The sequence below is a fragment of the Oppia nitens genome, unplaced genomic scaffold, assembly GCF_028296485.1.
Source record: "Oppia nitens isolate AA-2021 unplaced genomic scaffold, nextdenovo-longstitch-racon4-pilon3 scaffold24_pilon_pilon_pilon, whole genome shotgun sequence".
NCBI classification, from domain to species: Eukaryota; Metazoa; Arthropoda; class Arachnida; order Sarcoptiformes; family Oppiidae; genus Oppia; species Oppia nitens.
Genome location: NW_026533204.1, coordinates 280273 through 302320, shown reverse-complemented (window position 1 = coordinate 302320; position 22048 = coordinate 280273). Strand labels below are relative to the sequence as shown.

The following is a 22048-nucleotide window of genomic DNA, read 5'->3' as shown; positions in this document are numbered from 1 at the left end:
TCAAATTTTTTGTATATTTAAAATAAGTGTTAATAAAAATTTAATTTATATGAAACTGATTATTGAGATGATATTAAAGCCAAATTGTTTTACGAATTGGCTTTTATTTGTAATTTTAATTACCAGTAGTTATTTGCTATACAATTATAAAGATTTATTTCTAATAATTATGTTACCGGCAATTATTATTTGAAAAAATATTTTTAAATATATTTTAACTGCAATATTTTAGTGCAATAATTTATTACCGATGAGTGAAATATCATTATCATATTTTTAGTTAAAAAAATAAAACAATTTATTTGAAATCACTACAAAAAAATAAACATAAAAATAAACACTTTAAAGTTCAAACTTAAAAATCGACGACAAATAGCTTTCCTGACACTCCTGTTCCCAATTGTTGACAATTAGATTCTTAGTTACGGAGAAAAAGTTATTCAATTCACAGATTGTTTTATTTGCTTTTTGACACATTTTCACCGGCAGTTCATACGGCTTCTCCGATTTGGTATCATTTAGATAATGAACTTCCAGTTCAAAGACTGACTTTTTTTTAGAAGTCTTTGTCTGCAAATCGTATAATTCTATAAAAATGGTCGATCCTTATGATAAAATCAATTGAAAAAACAGATTAAACTATTATAAATTTATCCTACAATTAGATATCAAACCATATGGTGGAGACATATTGTTGTAGATGTCGAGTGACCTCAAGAATACCGATAGTTGGGTGTCGTGCTGGTCAACAAAAAATAGGTTTTATCGTCAGTTTAAACAACAATTCAATTAATCATCAAATATCAACAAAAAACATCAATTTAATTAATCATTAAATAAATATAACTTACAGTTGAGTATATAAACAATTTGTGTTTAAACTTCTCTTTGCTGGCAATAAATTGTTTCAACCGATACCTAATATCTTTTAACAGTTGTCCTGAAAATTATTGAAATATATTTATTTGTTTTATTTGCTTTAAGAGTGTTTTACAAATACCGGCTCTTAATTTTCTAATCAATTGTGTGGACGAGTCAAACAAAAATGACATTTCATGAAACTCTTTGAGACACTCCATCACTTCACTGTTAGTCCAATTGGGTAACATATGGTTGTGTGTCTGTACTATCTGTAAGTTATTGTAGAGATCCCGTCCTGTACCGTGATCTTTGAATTTGAGACCCGTTTTGGTTGCAATATAATTCACTAATCTCTGAATTCACAATTAAGTTACAAAATTATTATTAAATTATTTAAAAGCATAATAATAACCAAACCTTATGTTTTTTGAATAAATTTTGGACATCTTTTGATTTACTAATTATATATTCTTCTCTCTTAGCAACGGGACAGTCGGAATCGGGATTTAACATCTAATTTCGTGATGAAAATCAATTAGTTTTTTTAAAACACATTTTTTATAATACCCGATACGTACACTATCTTTGGCAAATTCAACTGTATTTACCGGTACCGGTTGCCAAACATTTCCCAAATCTCTGCCCCATTTCCAACGACCAGTAGGGGGATAGAGTCCGGCCATAACCAATAAAGCACTGTTAAGACATCTGTCCCGTTGGGAACTCCTGATCCATACCTCACGGATAGATTGACCCAAAAAACTTTTATACCGTTTGCGCATATATTTGCCCAATGAATACATGCGCTGTTTTCCACTCTGTTATGTTTAACCAGAGATTAACTAATACAATAATTTATACTACCTAACCTGGACGCACCTGGATCAATTGACCGTAGCCGTCGGGCCAGTATTTTGATTCATCAGTATACGGATCTGTCGGATATGTTGCCACTGGTGTTCTGTCGCCGTGTCTAAAAATCTTTGGAAAAAAATGATTTTTATTTTAAACTTTATATAAAATATCAGGTGAAATGATAATATAGTACCGCAAACACTAGTTTTAATTGTTTGGCATCCGATATGCCATTGAGTCCAATGATGATGACAAACAAAATTATGACAACCAATGTTTTCATTGTTTTAGTTATTATTCAATTATTAAAATAAATCATTTATTTTTGAAATCTATTTATCTGTATTAATAGATAAACAATATTCTAGAATTACATCATTTTTTTGATTGCGCATAAGTCTCGCGCGTTTTTTTTATAATAAACTTTGTTTTTACGTGAAATTTAAATTAATACTAAACTATTGATAAATGTGTATATTATATGTTTAAATTTGAATTTGAATACAAATTATAATAAATCAATAAATTTTTTGAATTATTAATATAATCAGGGCTTTAGTTACCTTTGTGGATTCGCTTTTTACATTATTTTTTAAATATCATATAAAAGCATTGATAATTCCTTATATTTGGGTTAGTTTGGGGAGTAGGTGGGTGTTTTGTGTGTGTGATGTTAAATCAATGCATTTAATACAGTGTTGTATTGAAGGCGACAATAATGTTAAAAGCGAAGCCCCCAAAGGTAACCGAAGCCCTGAATGTATTAGTAATTCAAAAAATTTATTGATTTTTTGCAGTTTATATTCAATTTCAAATTTAAACTTATAATAATCAAATATTATACACATTTATCAATCAAACGGTATATACATAACTTTCAAATTAGTCCTCAAAGTTGTTAAAAATTATATCAATTTATTTGAGTTCAATCACTACACAATTACAATGACCATCACTACCGCTACTATTACTACTAGTATTGGCCGAAAATCAATGAACCGATTGATTGTATTGTTTGTTATTATCGTTCAGTTGATTTCAATGAAGTATTTGATAATAATAGATAATTCTTTGACCTAATAGTTCCCATTAATAGATAAACTTATTACTAATTAGTTAAACAACTTTTATATGATATGATTACAGTTATGCTGACCCGACAACCCAATCTCACGAGGAAGTGGCTAAAGGTTTCTTTGAAAAGGCATTTGACACATCTTCCAATATTTTCATCGGTTTGGTCATCTTCACGATTGTCTTGGTTATTGCCTGCATCTGTGGCGTAGTCCTCGTCGTCATGTGCTGTACCGGTGCTGCATGTTTTGGTGCCGCACATGTGGCCAATACTATGGCTCAACAACAACAACAGCCCAAAGGAGGACAAATCATACAGAAATCAGAACCCGCTGCCCCACAAAACAAAGTCTAATAAAGAATCTTATGACTTATGAGGTAATGGTGATGGTATGTCATTTTTATGGTCTATCACTTTGATGGTCACTAAATATGATTAAAAAATTTATCTTTCTCTTCAACTTTGTTATATGATTTGTTTTAAAAAATTTGTGTTCAATTTTTTCAATAACTTATTGATTAAGTATTTGTTGTAAAAATCAAGATTTTCGTAACGTTTAGTTTTTTTGCTTTTATAAAATCCTCAACTAATAAAAATATTACTAAAATTCTTTTAAAAAACATTAATTGATATATATTTATAATAATTAGTCTTAATTTAGAAATTAGTCTTAATCTAAATTTTAAAAAATCTTTTAAAAGAATTATAAATTAACAAAACTATTAATACTTGAATTTATTGAATGTAATTTACAAAAAAAAACCAAAAATAAATATATTTAACTTTACTATAAAATATAATAATTTTTACTAAGTTATATTAATTAAATATTAATTAAAATAATGTAAATTACAAATATTGCATATTAAAAACTGGACAAAAATAATCCTTTAATTCAATAAATAATTTATAGATATATTAAATATTAATTAAAATTAAAATTTATATAAAAAAATAAGTTATACAAAAACTTATACAAAATATTAACTTAACTTATAATTTGATCGCAAACTTTATGTTTGCAAAAAACTAACATTAGTTTTGGTAATGCATTGCAATCATTGTGTTTACAAAAACATGTGAAACATATATACAGTATGTATTGAAAAGTAAGTGTTTGTATGTATTATGCAATCAAATGGTCTCATCAAACAAGTCATGTCATTATCATCGCTCAAAGTATGGATCCGATCGCCTCTATTGTCATCAACAACAACAGCATATTATTACAACGTAAGTAACATTAATCGGTGTTATTGTGTCCATCGGTGGCTGACTATATCAGCCAAACAGGTCACCAATAGACTGCATGTCTTCAACAAAATTCAGACATTAAATAATGAGTTTTGTAATAATCGTTTAAATCACATACGATTGATGTCAAGCAAGACATCATCGACCACAACATCATTGGATGATATTAACAACAATAGTGAAGAAACAGTGTCATTGACAACAAACGATGGCAGAGAGTTGATGGCATCGACAAAATCAAAGTTTAAGGAGTATAGAGACGATGACACGGAAGTGATTTACGACGTATCAGAAGAATCATTCATTGATGACATTCGCAACAACAACAAGAATGATAGCTCGGAAGTGACTGTTCCAGAGTTTGAAGCAGAACTACAACAACAACAAAATGAATTATATTTGTTTAGACAAAAGCCTAAAAAGTTGAAGAAAGTAGAGCCAAATCTTCAKAGAGGAGTCAATGGTGTCTTTGATATTCACGATTTGGTTCAATTGTTGCGCAACGAAAACATGACTGAAATTGCTGTCATAGAAGTGCCTGAAGAACTCAATTACTGTCAATACATGGTCTTATCCAACGCCAAATCAAAACGACATTTAAATGTATTAAACTCTTGACTCTTGGAAAATGGTTTTTGTGTTTTTACTTACAGTTTTGTTGTTCATCTGATTAGGCATTTATTGAATACTTTAACAAAGTCTACAAAATGAAGAAACATCCGACTGATCCGTTTGTTGACTTTGGTGGCAAACCCAGTGACGACTGGAAAGTGGTTGATATGAAGAACATAGTAATGCATCTGTTTATGAAATCGACTCGCGATAACTATGACATCGAAACACTTTGGACAGTCGGCCACGAGTTTGACGATAAGATACAGAGACCGGCCAAAGACGACGTCAAGGATATTATGCAGAAACACATGAAATTCTTGCAAGAGATCCGACCTAAGAAATAATTGATTGTTTTAATGACATTCTTTATGTTGATTGATATATAGATTCACTTCATTTTTTAAACAATACTAAATCTTAATTTAATTATGTGTTTGTTTATACAGTAGTTATTATTATTATCATAATAAATGTTTTTAATATTTAGATAAGAAAAACAAATAAATAAATGATTTAAATTGTTTCCCAATTTTTTTTCATATAAAGGTTTTCCTGTTTGTGGTAATTATTTGCCAATTGAGTGTTGATATCTGTGGTGAAACAAGTGATGATAATGCGAAACCTAATTTTGTTATATTAATTGCCGATGACTTGGGTATTGGCGATGTCAGCTCTTTTGGCAACACATCACTTAATACTGCAAACATTGACCGCATTGGCAATGAAGGAGCACTTCTTACCCATCACTTGACTGCCGCATCTGTTTGTACGCCCAGTCGGAGTGCATTCCTGACGGGAAGGTATCCCATACGCACAGGTATATCACACACACACCACAGGTTATTTGACAAAACATTTGTTTTTCTGTAAAGGTATGGCTTCAGCGGCCAGAAATCGGGTATTTCTATTTGTTGCGGCCAAAGGAGGTCTGCCAACCAATGAAACAACATTTGCTAAAACACTTCAGCAAAACAATTATGGAACCGCTTTGATCGGTAAATGGCATTTGGGTAACGACTGCGACGCCTTAGGCGATGCCTGTCATCATCCGCTAAATCACGGTTTTGACCATTTTTATGGTCTCCCATTGACTAATCTCAAGGATTTTGGCAATGATGGCGCTTCGGTCGTCAAGTCATACTTTCCACAATTCACTGCATTGTTAGCTACTATAGCAGCAATAGGTCTAACACTTGCATTCATCACATTTGCCAAAAAATATCACAAACTATCACTACTTATAATCATATTCTTAATCATTGTGCCAATGCTGGCACTGGTTGTCCAGAAAAGCATTAAAACAATTAATTCGGTTCTCATGCGCGGCACACAAGTCATTGAACAGCCCATTCAATTGGAAGGCATTACCGACCGGTTGGTCAATGAGGCCCAGGAGTTCATTGTGAACCAAACGGTGCAAAACAAACCGTTTCTTGTAGTCTTAAACTTTGTAAAAGTTCACTCAGGTATACGTTATTTTTAATTATTAAAAAATACTAATTTTGTTGAATAAATCATTATTTTAAAGCTCACTTTCCCAGCAATCCATTCAAAGGCAAAAGTGGTTACGGAAAGTATGGCGACTGTGTCCTCGAAATGGATTCCGGAGTCGGAAGAATATTGGACTTTCTCAAGAATAACAATTTGCGTGACAATACGTTTGTCTATTTTAGTAGTGACAATGGTGGACATCTTGAAGAGGTCGGCATTGATGGTGAAAAGGAAGGCGGTTATAATGGTTTATTTAAAGGTTCGGTATATACACTGTATATTGTGACCAATGGTTTTTAAATTATTAATTTTCAAAAAACAGGCGGTAAAGGTCACGGCGCTATGGAAGGCGGCATTCGGGTGCCAACGGCCATCATGTGGCCAAACAAAATACCAGCAAAAACAGTCATATCGGTGCCAACGAGTCAAATGGATATTTATACAACAATTCATAAAATAACTAACATTCCTGTGCCAAGTGATCGTATAATTGATGGCAAAAATATTCTGTCATTGCTTTTGCAGCCAAAAACAGCAACTGATGCGAGTCMACACAAATTTCTGTTTCATTATTGTGGTACTTATCTGCACGGTGTTCGCTATATGGAGGACAGGGATCACATTTGGAAACTGTATTTTTATCGACCAAAGTTCCGGTCGACCGGTGAATACAAGTGTCAGTTTATGTGTATGTGCTTTGAACCTCACGTTGTTCTCTACGATCCGCCATTAGTTTTCAATCTGGCCAACGATCCCTACGAAGACTATCCACTGGACGTATTGTCAAATGAAAGACATAGTCTCATAGTGAAGGAAATCGCCAGAGCTATCGAAGCGCACGACCATACAGTAGATCGGGTTCCTTCACAGTTTGATTTTTGGCAATCGGTTTGGCGGCCATGGCTTCAGCCGTGCTGTCAGCTACCGAACTGTAGGTGTAGTGAACCGGTTCGCACACAACAACACAAAATTATGAAAAAGTAGATAAATATTTATTTTTTACACAATTTTCTAATCAAGAGATTCCTGTAATCAGCAGAGAAAACAATTGTATATAATTTTTTGTTATTAGAAAATATTAAACACAACTGTTAGTACAAAAGTACAAATTTATATCTATAAATTTAACAAAAGTTTTATAGATGTTTTAAATAATTTATGATTACGGTAATTATTTTTGTTAATAATTATAATTTTTAATTTAAGAAATAAAACATAATTAAATAATAAAATTTATTTATACTACCAATGGATTTGAACTCGTGTACTATTTGGCACATAAGCTTAAAAAAATAACATTGGATCACTGAATAAACAAAATTAGTTTTAATTTTTGAATATATTATTAATATTATATTACCATAAACTTCGAGACAGACAGAGAGAGAGAGAGAGAGAGAGAGAGAGAGAGAAATTCATTTATTACACAAAATTATTTGTATATATAATTAAAAAATATTTTATTATAAATCTATATTTTATTTACTTTAAAATTAAATTTTTTAAAAAGTATACCTTTTTATTTTTCTTAATTAAAAATTAATTTCAATAAATTTTAAAAAGTAAATACATAAAAGGTAAATATTTCTCAATATATAGCATAAAACAGGCAAAAATATTGTTTTATATTATTTTTGAATATTATTGATTATTTATTTTTAAATATTGATAACATTTACAACAATTGGTTTTTTATACAAACATTGATATACAGTAGATATATTACGGTACTTATGATTATTGATAACAAATACAATTTTATAATAATTGGATATTAAAACAAAAAAATATATAAACTATTATTTCATTCGTCTTTGAGAACGAGTTATGATTTTCCTAACAGTTTTGTCTCTAACATCACTACTATTATCCTCAACAGTAGTGGCAGCTGTTGTCACAACAGATTCTTTCGGCAAACTTTCTTTGGGCTGGCGTTTGGCAGATGACGGACGATCTGCACTAACACTACCACCACTGCTATCATCATCTTTACGTTTCTTTGTAGTCTTTTTGGGATCCAATGGCTGATCCATACTTTTTTTTATTGCCATTTGGCATTTCTTTAATATTTGGCTCTTCTCCGAATCAGATAAGTTTGGCAATGAGTTTAACATTTTTGTTGCAATCTCTGGTTTTATTTGATATTTATATAGATTGGGTCCAACCCTTTTCAGATACCGTTCCTTCAGTGATTGCCAGGTACGGGACTGACCACTAGTTTTTCTATTAAAGTCATCCACAAAATCTCTCCAAAACTTATTTCCTTTGACGACATCGAATCCTCTTTTACTGATTATCTGATTCAATATATGTTTGTCCTCAGCCTCTGAATAAGCGCCGACCACTGGCGGCAGTTTCGAGTCACTAACCTTTTCTGAGTAGTAATTAGTTTTCAGTCGTTGTCTATCTTTTTTACTGAGTATATCGTATTCATCGATTTCAGGCATTATTTTCTTTTTGAACCGCTCTTTCATCGACTGCCAACTTCTGCCGATACAGACATCATTTGTTTCCGCTTCTTCCCAAAGAACTTTTCCTCGAAGTTCATCCAAACGATTAGACTTAATAATAAACTCGAGAATAGCCTCATCTTCTGACAGTGTATACAATGAATTAGTTTTCATTGGATTCAACGGTAACTTTATTTGTGTGACAATCGGTTTGTTTGTCTTTTGTTTCATATTAATAACTGTAGTAGTCTTTTGTTGTGTACGACTCGTAGCGGTGACAACACTGCTGTCACTATCACTTAGCTCTTTGTCTGATAATTCACCGGACGATATATCGCTGACACGATAACCAGATTCTTGCGAAGGACTCGTTTGTTTTAGTCTATCGTTTCGAGTCTTCCGTAAGATCTTTGATCCGAAAGTATGTTTGACTTTCAATGGATTTTTATTTTGCTTCTCTTTATTTTGATGGTCAGCATTGGCTTTCAGTGCACTCTTGATTTGGATCAGACGATCTGGTGTTGATGTCTCTCCACTTTGAATATAAGCCAAATAGGAATTGAAGAATGTTTTTGCCGCTGATAACTGTTTTTCAGGCGCAATCACTTCGTCAACGTCTGCAAACTCTTCGTCATAGCTATCGTTGTCCACAACATTGTCGTCGACTTTATTTCCAGACTCTTCTGTTTCTTCGCTAGTCATCGTCGGCGGCAGTGATGATGAAGATGGCTTCGGCGGCACTTCATTTGTTAATATATTTTCAATTACGTTATGATCACTTTCATCTGCGGTCGGCAACACTTCGTAGGTGTTTATAGCCAACAACTCGTTGGCCTTACACGAGTCCAATACATAAGTCATATAATAGTATTGGCTATCGGTCTGGTGGTGGTCACTGATGTTGGCGTCAACGGTAACCAAATTAATACTATCGGAAGCGTAGCCCGTGTTCGACACCATATGTCCGCCGCCGCGTTCCACAAGTGTCCGTACGGCTCGTCGTTGATGACACGGCCGCATAGCAAACCTCAGGCCAAGACCATCGCTATCCGTGAATAAAATATCACTGAATCTGAGCGACGAATAATCAGTGTTTTCTTTGTCGACGCCAACGGCGGTCAAAGAGTTGTCTGATTGTGTCATTTCACTATTTACCGCACGTGTGTGTAACCAGTGGTTGCGTTACTACTACGGCTTTCGGTACCACTTTCCGGTCACAAAACAACTTTATATAATAGTAATCAAAACTCAATGAAAACAACGATAAAAACAAATTTTGAAAAACAATTGCAATATTTATTTCTATTGCAATATCTCTTTGTATACAATAATAACGTTTTTTTGCTCATAAATAAAGTGAATTCAAATAAGTTAAGAGAGAGAGAGAGAGAGTTATAATAAAAATTAAAATACCGGTAATTTAAACATTTATTAAATTAAATGTTTTATTTACTTGATTATGAAATGTATATAAAGTACACTGTATATAGAAATAGTGATTTTTTTTCAAACAATTAACAAATTATAATGAATTAATAACAATTGTATTGATTTTGGTTGACATAAATAAACGGTAATTATTTAAATGACAAATCAATTGGTAATTACAGTTAATGAATATTACCGGTAATGACAAATATCAGACTGTTTTTTATATAAGAATATTCTTGAAATATAGAAAGAGTTGATGAGTAGATTCTTTACTTGTGGCCAACTCTTTGGTCTGCATTTCCATAAGAATTGATTGTTTGTCTCGTTTGATAACAAGACTTGCGTCCAATAAATACTTTTTGTGTCCCAAAAGTTCTTTAACTATTGTCTTATTTTTCTTAACATCTATTTGATGGTCATTCATCTCGTTGTCATCGTTATCATCGCATTCCATATCACTTAAACACCGTTTTTTAGGTGACATAATCTCTGTCCTTCCATTGCCAACCATTAATAAATCATTTTTGTTGTGAGGGTTGCAAACATCATTCATTACGGTTTGCGAAGACTTATCAGTTAACGAATCGCTTTCGATTCGACGCTTTGCTTCTCTCCTTTTCTTTCGCTGATGACTCCAGACATTGACATCCGATTTGATCAGAAATTTGATTTTCTTCTTATTTCGTTCGACTGTAAATGTTTCCAATTTAATATCGTCTTTAAGAAGTGATTCAATTTTATCACCAATCGCTTCCATTGTATATTCAACAGTTTCCATCAGTGGTGGAAAATAGTAAATTAATGGAGTTTTTTTCTGTTTAGGCATTTTTATGACCGGAACTTCCCGTAGATTAAGTCCCAATACTAGTGTCCACGCAATGCCCCACCGTTTGGTAACTCCCTGACAAAATTCGGTATAGACCGCACTTTGAATGTCACCATTTTGGATGTGTTTATTAATAATATACTTCAATTGTTTTTGACTACTTTTCTTGCCCAACATTGTCGTATAGATCATCACTTTGTCTCTTAATCTTAAACTCCTTTCGATTATCTTCAACACGAACTCAACTTCGCCGCCGTCGACAACTGATTCAATTGTAATGGATGTGTTGGCCGTAGATTTATGTCTGAAATGGCATATCTGTTGGGCTTTTGTTGCAAACTTGGAACTATCTTTCGTAGACTTGACTTCATCGTCCATCTGGAGATCTGTTTTATCGCCACCACTCGTGTCAAACTCATTCTCGTATTTGTGGCCAAAAAACGGCGGATTAGTCATCAAAAAGTTTATTCTCTTGCCTTTACTAGTCATCTGTTGGACGATTGGCTCAAAACTGTTTTCTTCGTCGCATTCAATGACTAAATAATTAGTAAAAAAATATATTAACCAATAATTCAAGGTTTAAAAAATAGACACAAGTTTTACAAACCATTAATTCTGTCATTTAAACCATTTCTGCTGACATTATATGTCGCCGATTGTATAGAAAGCTGGTCCACATCGACGGCCACAAAATGCCAATCTTTGTTGAGCGTACATCCAATCAGCGGAAAGATAGCGCAACAGCCGGTGCCGACATCGAGACCGATCACTTCTGTGGGAAGTCGAGTGTCAGGAGAAGCGATGGCTGTTCCAAAACTTTTCAATTTAGTGACCAAATCTTCGACAAACAGCAGATAATTTAGTCGCTGCGGAACAGTCGGTATAAGTCGGTCTTCAGGTATATCAACGTCAAGATCAAAGTCTTTCTTTAGTAGCGTTTTTGTTAGCTCTCGTAGTGCGCGACAGTCATCGTAGTCAACACTCGACCGGCCTCTCAGATCTGTCCGCACGTACGGAGCAAACGACGGAAACGATTTGGCCATTTCGGCAAAGTTTGGCCGCTGTCGGTAAATATTGCGCGCGTGCATCGACTGATTCAAAGTCATTGTCATTGCGTTGCTATCCTATTGATTGGTCGATTAATCGGTTGGTTGTCCACTATTGCCGATACCGTAACGTATGAATCAATGAAAATATTTTCTGATTTTTTCAAAAGTCGTTTTTGAATTGCATTTGTATTGTTATTATTGACATTTATTTTTGGGGCAAAACATCAATAAAGTAAAGCATTGATTGAATTCAATTCATGTATGAAATTACTTATCATATTATTATTGATTAAATAAATTGTTTTATAACTTTGATAATAATAATTATAATAAATATTATTAAAATTATGAGATTGCTATTAATACTGTTCAATAGTTATATTAATATTATTTATATTGCTAATTATTATATTTATTTATTGTAATAAAAATATTATACAGTACTTTATTAATTAATCTAAATTAATTAATATAATTTCAATCAATATGATATAATTATATGATGTAATTATATTTAATTAAAAATTATTTCAATGTTTTCAATATTATTTCTTAATTTAAAACTTAAACTTTAAAAGAATATTATTTTAATGTTTAAGTTTTACTGGTCATTAATAAACTATAAAACTATAAAAATAACTTATGCCAAATAAATTTGTTATAGATTATATTGTTCAGGTAATTATAGTATGAAAACATTTTGATAGATAATGATTTGATAATTAAGAAATTACTATTTAAATTGAAAAACAATATTAACTAATATATATTTTATTAATCTACTTTTTATAATATTAATAATAATGATTTACATTGGATAGCTTGTTAAATCATTACATACAATTAATTTTGATTATATTTACAATTAAAACACAAAAAACTTTTAATTGTTGTATTAATATAATATTAATATTAATATTAATTATACAAATAATGTTTCAATAGATCCATAATATGGAAGAGCAGACCTTTCCTCAAATAATAACTTTCTATAAAATAATTGTTCGCAAGAATTCTGATCTCGAAATTCTGGTCATAAATAAAATCTCGAATAAAAAAATCGATGTAATCATTGCCAACAAATGTTAGGCCAGTTTACTATACGAGTCCATCGGATTGCGTTTGCGTTTCGGGTAACTCCGTGCGTCCACATACTCAAACTCATAGCCGAAAAAGGCGGCGAAGACAAACATTAGACCAAATGCTACAAACAGTATGACTGACAGTATGATCATTACCAGTGCTAACGGTTCGAATAGCCAGCGGGCTGTCCATCGGGAAACGGCCCACAGTGTAAAACTGACCAAAAACATAACGGGAACAATGATGAGTCCGTAGTCGAAAGTATTTTCCACAAACTCGTTGCCCACCAGTTTGTCCACAACTTTGACTTTTACTGGACATTCCGGGTGTTCTTTGTTTAGGCTGCGCTCCAGTTGTTTTGCGTGATAGACATTCTGGAACCAACGCACCGGTATATGAATAATGGCCCGCAGTATACGTTCTGTACGCAAACCGCGACCCTCTTCCTGAAACTCGTATCCATCGTCCGATTCGTCATCAGATGATTCTTCGTCTTCGTTGGTCTCTCGTGTGGTTTTGTGCGCCCAAAGTGTGATTCTGTCCCTCAAATAGGTGACCACTTGAACTACTTTTGACATATTTTTGTGACTTTGTACTGTCTTTTTACAATTCAATTATATTTTTTAAAGAGATTATTATTATTATTATATTCAAACAAAAATAGTAATTATTAAATGTTTTTATGGTATTTAACATAACATGAAAATAATTTTGTAAATATTATCGATTGAATTCTTATATCTGTATATGAATTCCTATTATAAGATGTATGTGTTTTTGTATTTGTGAGATATATAAGAGGTATAACCATAACAGGCGACACATAATAGACATAACTGTTGTAAATATATTGATTGCTATTTTAAGATTTATTATTCAAATATTATCTTAATATTATATTATATTATATTAAATATATAGCATAATCAATGATTTGTAGTTATTAATAGTTATTTAAAAAATAAGTTTATATACATTATTTAATTATAGTTTAATTGATTAATAGAGTGTATATAAATTTATATCGTATTTCACAAAATACATAATGAAAATAAAATTTCTTAAATATTAATAAATAATAAAAAAAACTTAAATGTCTTAAAATAAAATATTTATTTTGCATTAACATTGAAGAGAATCTCTTGAAGAAACGGACCAAACAGTTGCTGATATATTTCGGCGCCATTTCTTATCTTGATTTCGCTGATCATCTGTAGGTCAATCATGGCGTTCATCAACTTCGACACATTGGTCTCGGAAAGACATCCCGACTTGAATTTTAATAAAACGTATCGCTGTAACAAATATATATACATTTGTTGGGTAACCCTATATTATTAATAAAAAACAAATAATTCAAATTAAAAGCTTAATAAAAATATTAAAATAACTGTTTAAAAAATTATTAACAAAATGTCTCACTTTATGACATCTCGATGTTTAAGATTAGGTCGATTCGGATTAAATAGGATTATGGCTGATAATAGATCCAAAATATATAGATCACAAACCAAATGAGGAATTATTTTGTAATAAAAATTTCGATAATTTTCGTATAAATTTCTTTTTTCCGTTTTTGTAACATTCAGACGCCAACAAATTGCTTTTTTATTACCCTGTTTACAACAATAACAACAACAAATAATCTTAATTAAAACTACAAAACATTTTACATAATATACTGTTATATATATATATATATACCACAACACCATAACTGCATTCATTGTTGTAGTCAAAGACATGAGTATCGCGAAGAATAATAATCTCAAGACATCCGTATTTCATAAGCGAAATCTGGTCGTCGAGACAGAGACTATCAAAAGCCGATAACTTCTTGGCAAACATAATCAGGTCTTTGGTATTCAATTCAATCTTTTGGACACAAAATCGCATTAGTGTACACATATCAGCTATCACTAAGACATCATTGATCTTAAAGTGCATATAATTCAACACTTTAGTAGCTGTCATCAGTTCCGTTAGTTTATAGCATTCAAATTCATTGAATTGACTCAAATCGGTTAACTGTTTAAATACAGGATTATATGTGTATGACTTGACAGCCATATTCCACATGATTTTTATATCTTTATCACACTCTTGATAGTCATCATCGAAGGTATCATCAATTATTAGATCATCAAAATTATTATTATTATTATTAAATAATTTATATCCATTGGTTTCAATAATGTGATCATTGCTATCACTAGTCGTTGAATCAGTTGTCGAGCTAATAGTCGATTCATTTAAAGATTTTTTTGTAACTATTTTATCGGTTTTTCTTATTAATTGCTATTCAAAATAAGCGTATTATTATTAGTATGRAATTATTAGTTTGTTTTTTTTTGTTATTTTTTTGTGGAATATAATTCTAAAACTAATTAATTATTCAATAATATTATTATTACCAAGGTGATTAATAAATATATATATATAAAAATTTATTTAGTGTTCAATTACCCGTTTCATTCCTAATTTATAACATTTATTTAGTCGACACTTTTTGCATGTATTTCTAGTTTGTTTGTCAATAATACAGGTATCATCATCCAGGCAAATATATTGCTAAATTGTAATATTGATTATAATAATAATAATAATAATAATGATTTTTCAAATAATCTATCATGTACAATTTAAATATTATACCTTAGTTTTAATAGCATTGCGTCGAAAAAATACTTTACACGACTCGCATGTAATAACACCAAAATTTCTGCCTATTTGTTGTTTGTTATTAAAATATTTAGTTTAAATAATTTTTTAGTTAACAATTAAATTATATATTATAATTACCGATTCCATTGTCACTACAAATAACACAAATTAGATCAACTTTTTTTGGTGGTGACATTATTTTTGTTATAAAAATCAAATTTATTATATCAATAATTGATTTTATTTCTCAAATCTATTTTCAATACAATGAATTTTAATAATATTTACTTAGAAAAAATATAATATATAAAACTGTATTTACTTTTACACAATAACCATATTGTGTATTAATAATATTAAAAATTTATCATTATACATTGCTTTTTTAATTTTTACACAATTTTTAGTTAAAATTTTTAACTAATACTTTGATAGCCGACAAATGGCTACTCATAATTATCACTCATTAATCCGCTTTTTATATCTATATATACTTATGCTTTTTCATTGTTATAATCAGTAACAACCAGTTATTCAAATATACAACATTATGTACGTTAAATATTAATAAACTATTATTCAATTTTTAACTACTTGTTGTTAATTGTTGGCCATTCATACAACGGGCTAACAATTTTGGCGCAGTCGGCAGGATCACACACAGGATCACCTTCAACCTTACTCACCTGAAATCATCGGACATGCCGGTCACATACAACACCAGAAGCCGCACACGAAGACGTGGTGCTCAAACAATGGTCAACAGACTCATAGCCGAAGCATATCGCGCTGTCACAACCGATTCGCGTAACAGTGGTCATACAACGGTCACAGACTTAAGCTACAGAGACACCGAAACCGTTCTCACCGAACGGGTCTCGCAGTTGCGCACAACCAACAGTCCAGTCTTACCGCAATTGTCGAACACATGTAACGGAAGCGGAAGCGCATATCAAACTCGCTCACAACCGGCGCCATTTTCAGCAAACACTCGCTTTGATTTCAGTGACGCAATCGCCGCTACTCATCACAACACATACTATACCGAATTATTATGCGACAAATATTCGGGTTCCGACTCATCTGTAACTATAGAAGAATGGCTCGACGTCTTCTCCTTCCTTACCGCCGACATCACTGAAGATAAACAAAAGCTAGTCGTCTTAGCTCGACATCTCTCAGGTGATGCACTCTCATCGGTCGCCAGAGAAATTGGTACCCACGGACACACAATGTCATGGCAACGCTGTCGTGAATTAATGATCAATCAGTTTGGTCGACAAACCAATAACCCGTTGATCGACGCACTTCAACGCCACGAATCAGTCACTTCATATTACAATGACACGAGAAGGTTGACACAAAGAGCCGGTCTCTCTGACGACAACACAATAGCCGTGTTAACCAATGGTATGATCGAAACCTATCGTTATCATCTCGGTTCTCTTCGTCCTAAGCATTACAAGAATGCCTTGAGGTCGCTCTAGGCATAGAGTCCGCTAAAACGAAGCGATTCGGCGAATCCATCGACACATGCGAAACGACACTCACCACTGATGACAACATAGAAGACAACAGTTCGTATTGCATACAAGTCCAGGCACCGAACAATTCACATCACATTATTACAGCGAAAAATAATGTCAAACAAGTCGCCGAAGTCTCTACAATCGAGTACTCATCAGTCGTCACTCCGTTGGAGTCACCGTCACAATCGGTCAAACAATTGTCTGAAAAACAAAGTACTGCCAAACAGTCTTCACTCACTTTCAAGACAGGATATCAAAGACATCGCTAGTCGTCAACAAGAAATCAACAAATACGATATTAAGAAACTCAAGCACAGAGATGGACTCACAACTGTTCAATACAATGGAAAAGAAAGACTCGTCGTCCCGCCATCACTTATACCATCAGTGCTACGCGAAGCTCATGACAACAACAATCACACCAGTATCAGACAGTCGATACACAAAATTGCTTCTCGATACTGGTGGCCATACAGCGATTATGACATTACATGTCATGTCAGATCATGTCATGTCTGCAACAGACATCGCAATCGCACAGAAAATCAATCAAAGCACTGACCGATCGATAACAAAACAACTGAAGGTCGACACGAAAACCGAAAACCAATAAACAAACCAATTACCAACCAATTGGTACGACAACCAACCAATGGACTCATCGATACATTGGCAGATAAGACACGAATTGCAACAGTACATCGTCGTCGATGGTCACTTAACTTTCACCGAAAATCTCGTTGGCCACCGCCCTGGTCTTTGCCAGCGGGGGAATGATAGCCGACAGATGGCTACTCATAATTATCACTCATTAATCCGCTTTTTATATCTATATATACTTATGCTTTTTCATTGTTATAATCAGTAACAACCAGTTATTCAAATATACAACATTATGTACGTTAAATATTAATAAACTATTATTCAATTTTTAACTACTTGTTGTTAATTGTTGGCCATTCATACAACGGGCTAACAACTGTATATTAAATGTACATTGATAAATTATAAATACAAAAAATAAAATAAAACTGTTTATCTTATCAACATAAAAAGCACTTAATAATAGAAAACACTTGCAAAATGTAATTAAACAAATTTTAATATATATTTTTTATAAAATAAACTAAAATACAATATACATGTATAATATATGTTTTATATTCTTAATAATAGATAAAAACTTAATAGACAATAATTGTCAAAAAGTTAATTTTATATTATATACTGTATTAGTGTATAAAAAATATTACATTAGTTTTTAATGTTAATGTTAACACTGAAATAAAATAAAATATGATATGATATATGATATTTATAAACAGTATATTTCAACATTACCCATACAGTTATTAAATTTATCGATTAATAATTATAATAAATACGGTTATCTCTGACCATATAGTATTGTGCACTCTATGACTTCATATGACAATTGATAACAATTTTTTCCATATAAATACCGTACAGAAAAAAATTATTCTCATATATCGTATACTTTAATTGTAACAATTATTGTAATAATTATTAATTACTCAAAATAGTATTGTACAGTAAGACTACATGTATAGTATATAATGTATTTAATAATATAATATAACAGCAATACACAACTATCAATAAAATAATAACTTTATAGTGATTAAGTGATACAATCTTATCATCATGATTGTATAAGTTTTGTAATTTAAGTAAATTACAAATGTAAATTACAAATGTAAATTACCAGTAAATTATATTTGAAAAATTTAATTACCATAAGTTTATCTGTGATTATTACAAATATATAAAATTCAATTAATCTGTCACATCGTCGACAATCATTTGTCTTACTTTCATCAATGTCTTGCCCAAGAAGTTGTTGCCGTATTTATGCCATTGCATGGGTTTGTCAATATCCTTATGCGACGGTCCGATACCTATACCCCAAACCTTATCGCTATATCTCATGCTTCCGTCTTTATTTTCCGTAGAAATCTCGGCTAAGACAGCACTTCCAGTAGATATTAGCCACTCCTTGAGCTCTGCATTTTGCGTAAATTTTTCGTATAGTATTTTCGGTACTTTTTCGTTGCGCACTTCAATCCAAGTTTTCGGGTCAAAAGGTTTTATCCGACGACCGAGTCGTTTGGCGGCCGCCGGTTGTGTACACTTGAGGATCAGTTCGGCTGTCTTCGTGTCGTTAAACGTAACGGCCTTCTCATACATAATTGCACACTCGGCGTACGTGTATTGGTGGCCACCGTACATGAAGCTGGTCTTATAAAAGTTTGACAGCGGACTCGTACGGGAGATACCGCCGTAGCCGATGAGCTGGTTGTCCGTCGAGTACACGAAAACATTGTTGGATTTACATTCAACTCTTGTCATTGTTTTTTGTTAGTGATTTAATTTAATGTGAAATAAAGTTTTATTGATTTTTATGGGGAAAAAATTTGAACAATTATTTAAAAATTTAAATTGCCATAAAATAATTCACACTGATGTGATTGGGACGGGATAGCATTGGATAAACGTCAATAATAACGTTGATTTTAAAAAACTACACACAAAAAATAAATAATTTTTTTTTTTATTTTTTTACAAAAAGTTATTAAAATTTACAAATAAATACATTGCAATATTTTTTTCACAAAAATTTCTTCTTTTTGGCGAAAAAATGTCATTATATATAGAAAACGAACGTTCACAAATTGATGATGTTAAACGTGCGTAGTTAAATATTATATCAGGATTTTCGGAAAAATATTTGAAATCCGGATTTTTAGCCAAACTATTAGTAAGTTTAACTAATGCGTTGTCTTTTAAAGTGTTTTTCAAGTCTTTAATTAATTTAATTTGTTCGGTTACTGTTGTCTCATCAGATTGTAATAATGTAATATAATCAACAATATTATTATATTGTTTCAAATCATTGAGTTGTGTTTTAAGTAAAGGGTTTTCCATACTGTGTTTTAAATTTTTTATTAACTCAGTTGTTGGCTTCAACTGATTAATATAATTTAAAATATCATCAAAATATTTTACATAATAAAATGTAGCATTTAACCATGATCCCCATCTCGTCAATATTGGATGTTTAGGTAACGGTATATTTGGACATATGGTTTTAAATTCATTTCGTCTTTTAGGCGAAAAACTTAAAAGTTTTTTCATATTTGATATAAAGTTATCAGCAGTAATATTATCTTCTCTTATTTTATCACAAACTCGACTGAGACAATGTGCTAAACATGTCACATGTTTAATTTTTGTGTGAGTATTTTTAAACATTTTTACAGCAGCAATCATATTCATTGCTTGATCAGTAATGCATAATTTTATTCTATCTAAAGGTATTTGATTACCATATAATTTACTTAATGCATTATTTAAGGCATTAACTATATTTATAGCTTTAGTTGCTTTTAAAAATTCAGTAGACAATAGCATTGGTTTATGTAATTTTCCATCTAATATTCCAATTATTACATTAAATACAATTCTTGCATTTTTATCTGTTGTTTCATCAAACATTAAATAAATAAAATTATTACCAATAATTGATTTCATTTTCTCAAACACAGTATTATATGCAATTGGTAAATTTTTTTTAATTGTTGATTGATCTGGTACTTTATACTGTGTGTATTCAGTCAAAAAATTTTTAAAACTATCAAATTGTAATTTATAATAAGGGATATTTGCGGCAACTAATGTAATACATAATTGAATTATAAATTCTTTTTGAGTTTTGGGAACTAATTTGTTCAAAGCTTCACTAGACTTTCTTTTATTAGCATTTAAATTTAGATTACTTTTATGTTGTAAACTGTCAACATGTTTATCATATATATAATGAATATGTTTTACATCATTTATATTGAATGATATATCACATATAAGACATTTTAATTTTCCCAATTGAATGCAAATAGACTTATCTTTAATAGTAATGCCATACATTTTGTTAACCAAATTTTGATCAAATTTAGGCGTATTTTCCATAATTGTTTGTGTTTGWAGTGGTAGTCCTGTTGTTGTTGTTGTTGTTGTTGTTGTTGTTGTTGTTGTTGTTGTTAYTACTGCTGGTGGTGGTGTTGGTTGTGGTGGAGTCGGTGGTTGAGGTCTGGATTGCTTTGAGTTTGCGAGAAAGCTTTGGAAAGCATTTCCAAATGAAGAGTTGCTTTTATTTTGATTTGATGCCATAGTTTTAGATGAATGAATCAATTGATGTCTATTTAATTGCTGTTWAGTATTAGTATTTTAACAATAATCCAATACTAATGATTTGTGTTACTGTTATYGACACGTGTTGTTGTATAACAGTCACTATAATCAGTGATTTTCATAGAAATACAATCATTTGTTGTGATATTCACTTTATTAAAAATTTTCAATTTTTTATATAAAACACTTTTTAGTAAAACTATTTGTATAACAATACAATAGTTAATATTATTAACTTATTAAAATAACAAATAAAATTACAAATATTTTATTATTTTTAAACATATATTTATAACAAATATTAAATAAAATTTATTTATTATAAATAAAAATCTAATATCAAATATATATATATTTACTAAACATGTCTTATGACTGCATTTAACTGGTTTATATATATATAATTATATATATTCTCTATATTTATATATTATTTTTAATCACATGCAACATGTGATTTATTTTTGTGTTTTTGTTTGTTTGTTTATAAAATATTTTTGTGTGTAATCTTTAAATTTCAATGTATTATAATCTCTTAAAATAACATATATCTGTGATATCACATGTATGATAATTCAAAATAGTACTTAGGATTTTAACTTTTATAATATAATTCAATATTAATTATTAATTTAACTTTTAAATTGCCGTTTTAT

General features: G+C 31.0%; 8 protein-coding genes across 8 annotated transcripts; 2 read left to right on the top strand and 6 right to left on the bottom strand.

The window, feature by feature from the left end:
- Positions 1-342: 342 nt before the first annotated feature.
- Positions 343-2022, bottom strand: LOC128954016 (prostatic acid phosphatase-like). Its single transcript, XM_054299581.1, has 8 exons — positions 1910-2022; positions 1741-1842; positions 1440-1679; positions 1279-1374; positions 1001-1214; positions 852-940; positions 675-741; positions 343-605 (listed from the first exon to the last, which is right to left on the bottom strand). The coding sequence occupies exons 1-8, from the start codon at positions 1997-1999 to the stop codon at positions 343-345; spliced, it is 1161 nt and encodes a 386-aa protein (XP_054155556.1). The 5' UTR covers positions 2000-2022.
- Positions 2023-2293: 271 nt separating this feature from the next.
- On the top strand, positions 2294-3175 carry LOC128953951 (uncharacterized). Its single transcript, XM_054299499.1, has 2 exons — positions 2294-2762; positions 2863-3175. Exons 1-2 carry the CDS (start codon positions 2662-2664, stop codon positions 3143-3145), a joined length of 384 nt encoding a protein of 127 aa, XP_054155474.1. The 5' UTR covers positions 2294-2661; the 3' UTR covers positions 3146-3175.
- A 774-nt stretch (positions 3176-3949) lies between these two features.
- LOC128954015 (steryl-sulfatase-like) lies at positions 3950-7188 on the top strand. Its single transcript, XM_054299580.1, has 5 exons — positions 3950-4024; positions 5207-5477; positions 5533-6126; positions 6189-6410; positions 6474-7188. The coding sequence occupies exons 1-5, from the start codon at positions 3950-3952 to the stop codon at positions 7133-7135; spliced, it is 1824 nt and encodes a 607-aa protein (XP_054155555.1). The 3' UTR covers positions 7136-7188.
- A 722-nt stretch (positions 7189-7910) lies between these two features.
- LOC128953933 (uncharacterized) lies at positions 7911-9927 on the bottom strand. The gene has a single exon (XM_054299477.1). The coding sequence runs from the start codon at positions 9742-9744 to the stop codon at positions 7951-7953; it is 1794 nt and encodes a 597-aa protein (XP_054155452.1). The 5' UTR covers positions 9745-9927; the 3' UTR covers positions 7911-7950.
- A 234-nt stretch (positions 9928-10161) lies between these two features.
- Positions 10162-12108, bottom strand: LOC128953934 (uncharacterized). Its single transcript, XM_054299478.1, has 2 exons — positions 11466-12108; positions 10162-11394 (listed from the first exon to the last, which is right to left on the bottom strand). The coding sequence occupies exons 1-2, from the start codon at positions 11968-11970 to the stop codon at positions 10253-10255; spliced, it is 1647 nt and encodes a 548-aa protein (XP_054155453.1). The 5' UTR covers positions 11971-12108; the 3' UTR covers positions 10162-10252.
- Positions 12109-12942: 834 nt separating this feature from the next.
- LOC128953949 (uncharacterized) lies at positions 12943-13596 on the bottom strand. The gene has a single exon (XM_054299497.1). The coding sequence runs from the start codon at positions 13566-13568 to the stop codon at positions 12993-12995; it is 576 nt and encodes a 191-aa protein (XP_054155472.1). The 5' UTR covers positions 13569-13596; the 3' UTR covers positions 12943-12992.
- A 506-nt stretch (positions 13597-14102) lies between these two features.
- Positions 14103-15850, bottom strand: LOC128954014 (nuclear hormone receptor HR96-like). The gene is made up of 5 exons (XM_054299579.1): positions 15793-15850; positions 15646-15716; positions 14695-15288; positions 14413-14606; positions 14103-14319 (listed from the first exon to the last, which is right to left on the bottom strand). The coding sequence occupies exons 1-5, from the start codon at positions 15848-15850 to the stop codon at positions 14103-14105; spliced, it is 1134 nt and encodes a 377-aa protein (XP_054155554.1).
- Positions 15851-18980: 3130 nt separating this feature from the next.
- On the bottom strand, positions 18981-19553 carry LOC128954012 (N-glycosidase YbiA-like). The gene has a single exon (XM_054299578.1). It carries the CDS (start codon positions 19551-19553, stop codon positions 18981-18983), a length of 573 nt encoding a protein of 190 aa, XP_054155553.1.
- Between the last annotated feature and the right edge of the window lie 2495 nt (positions 19554-22048).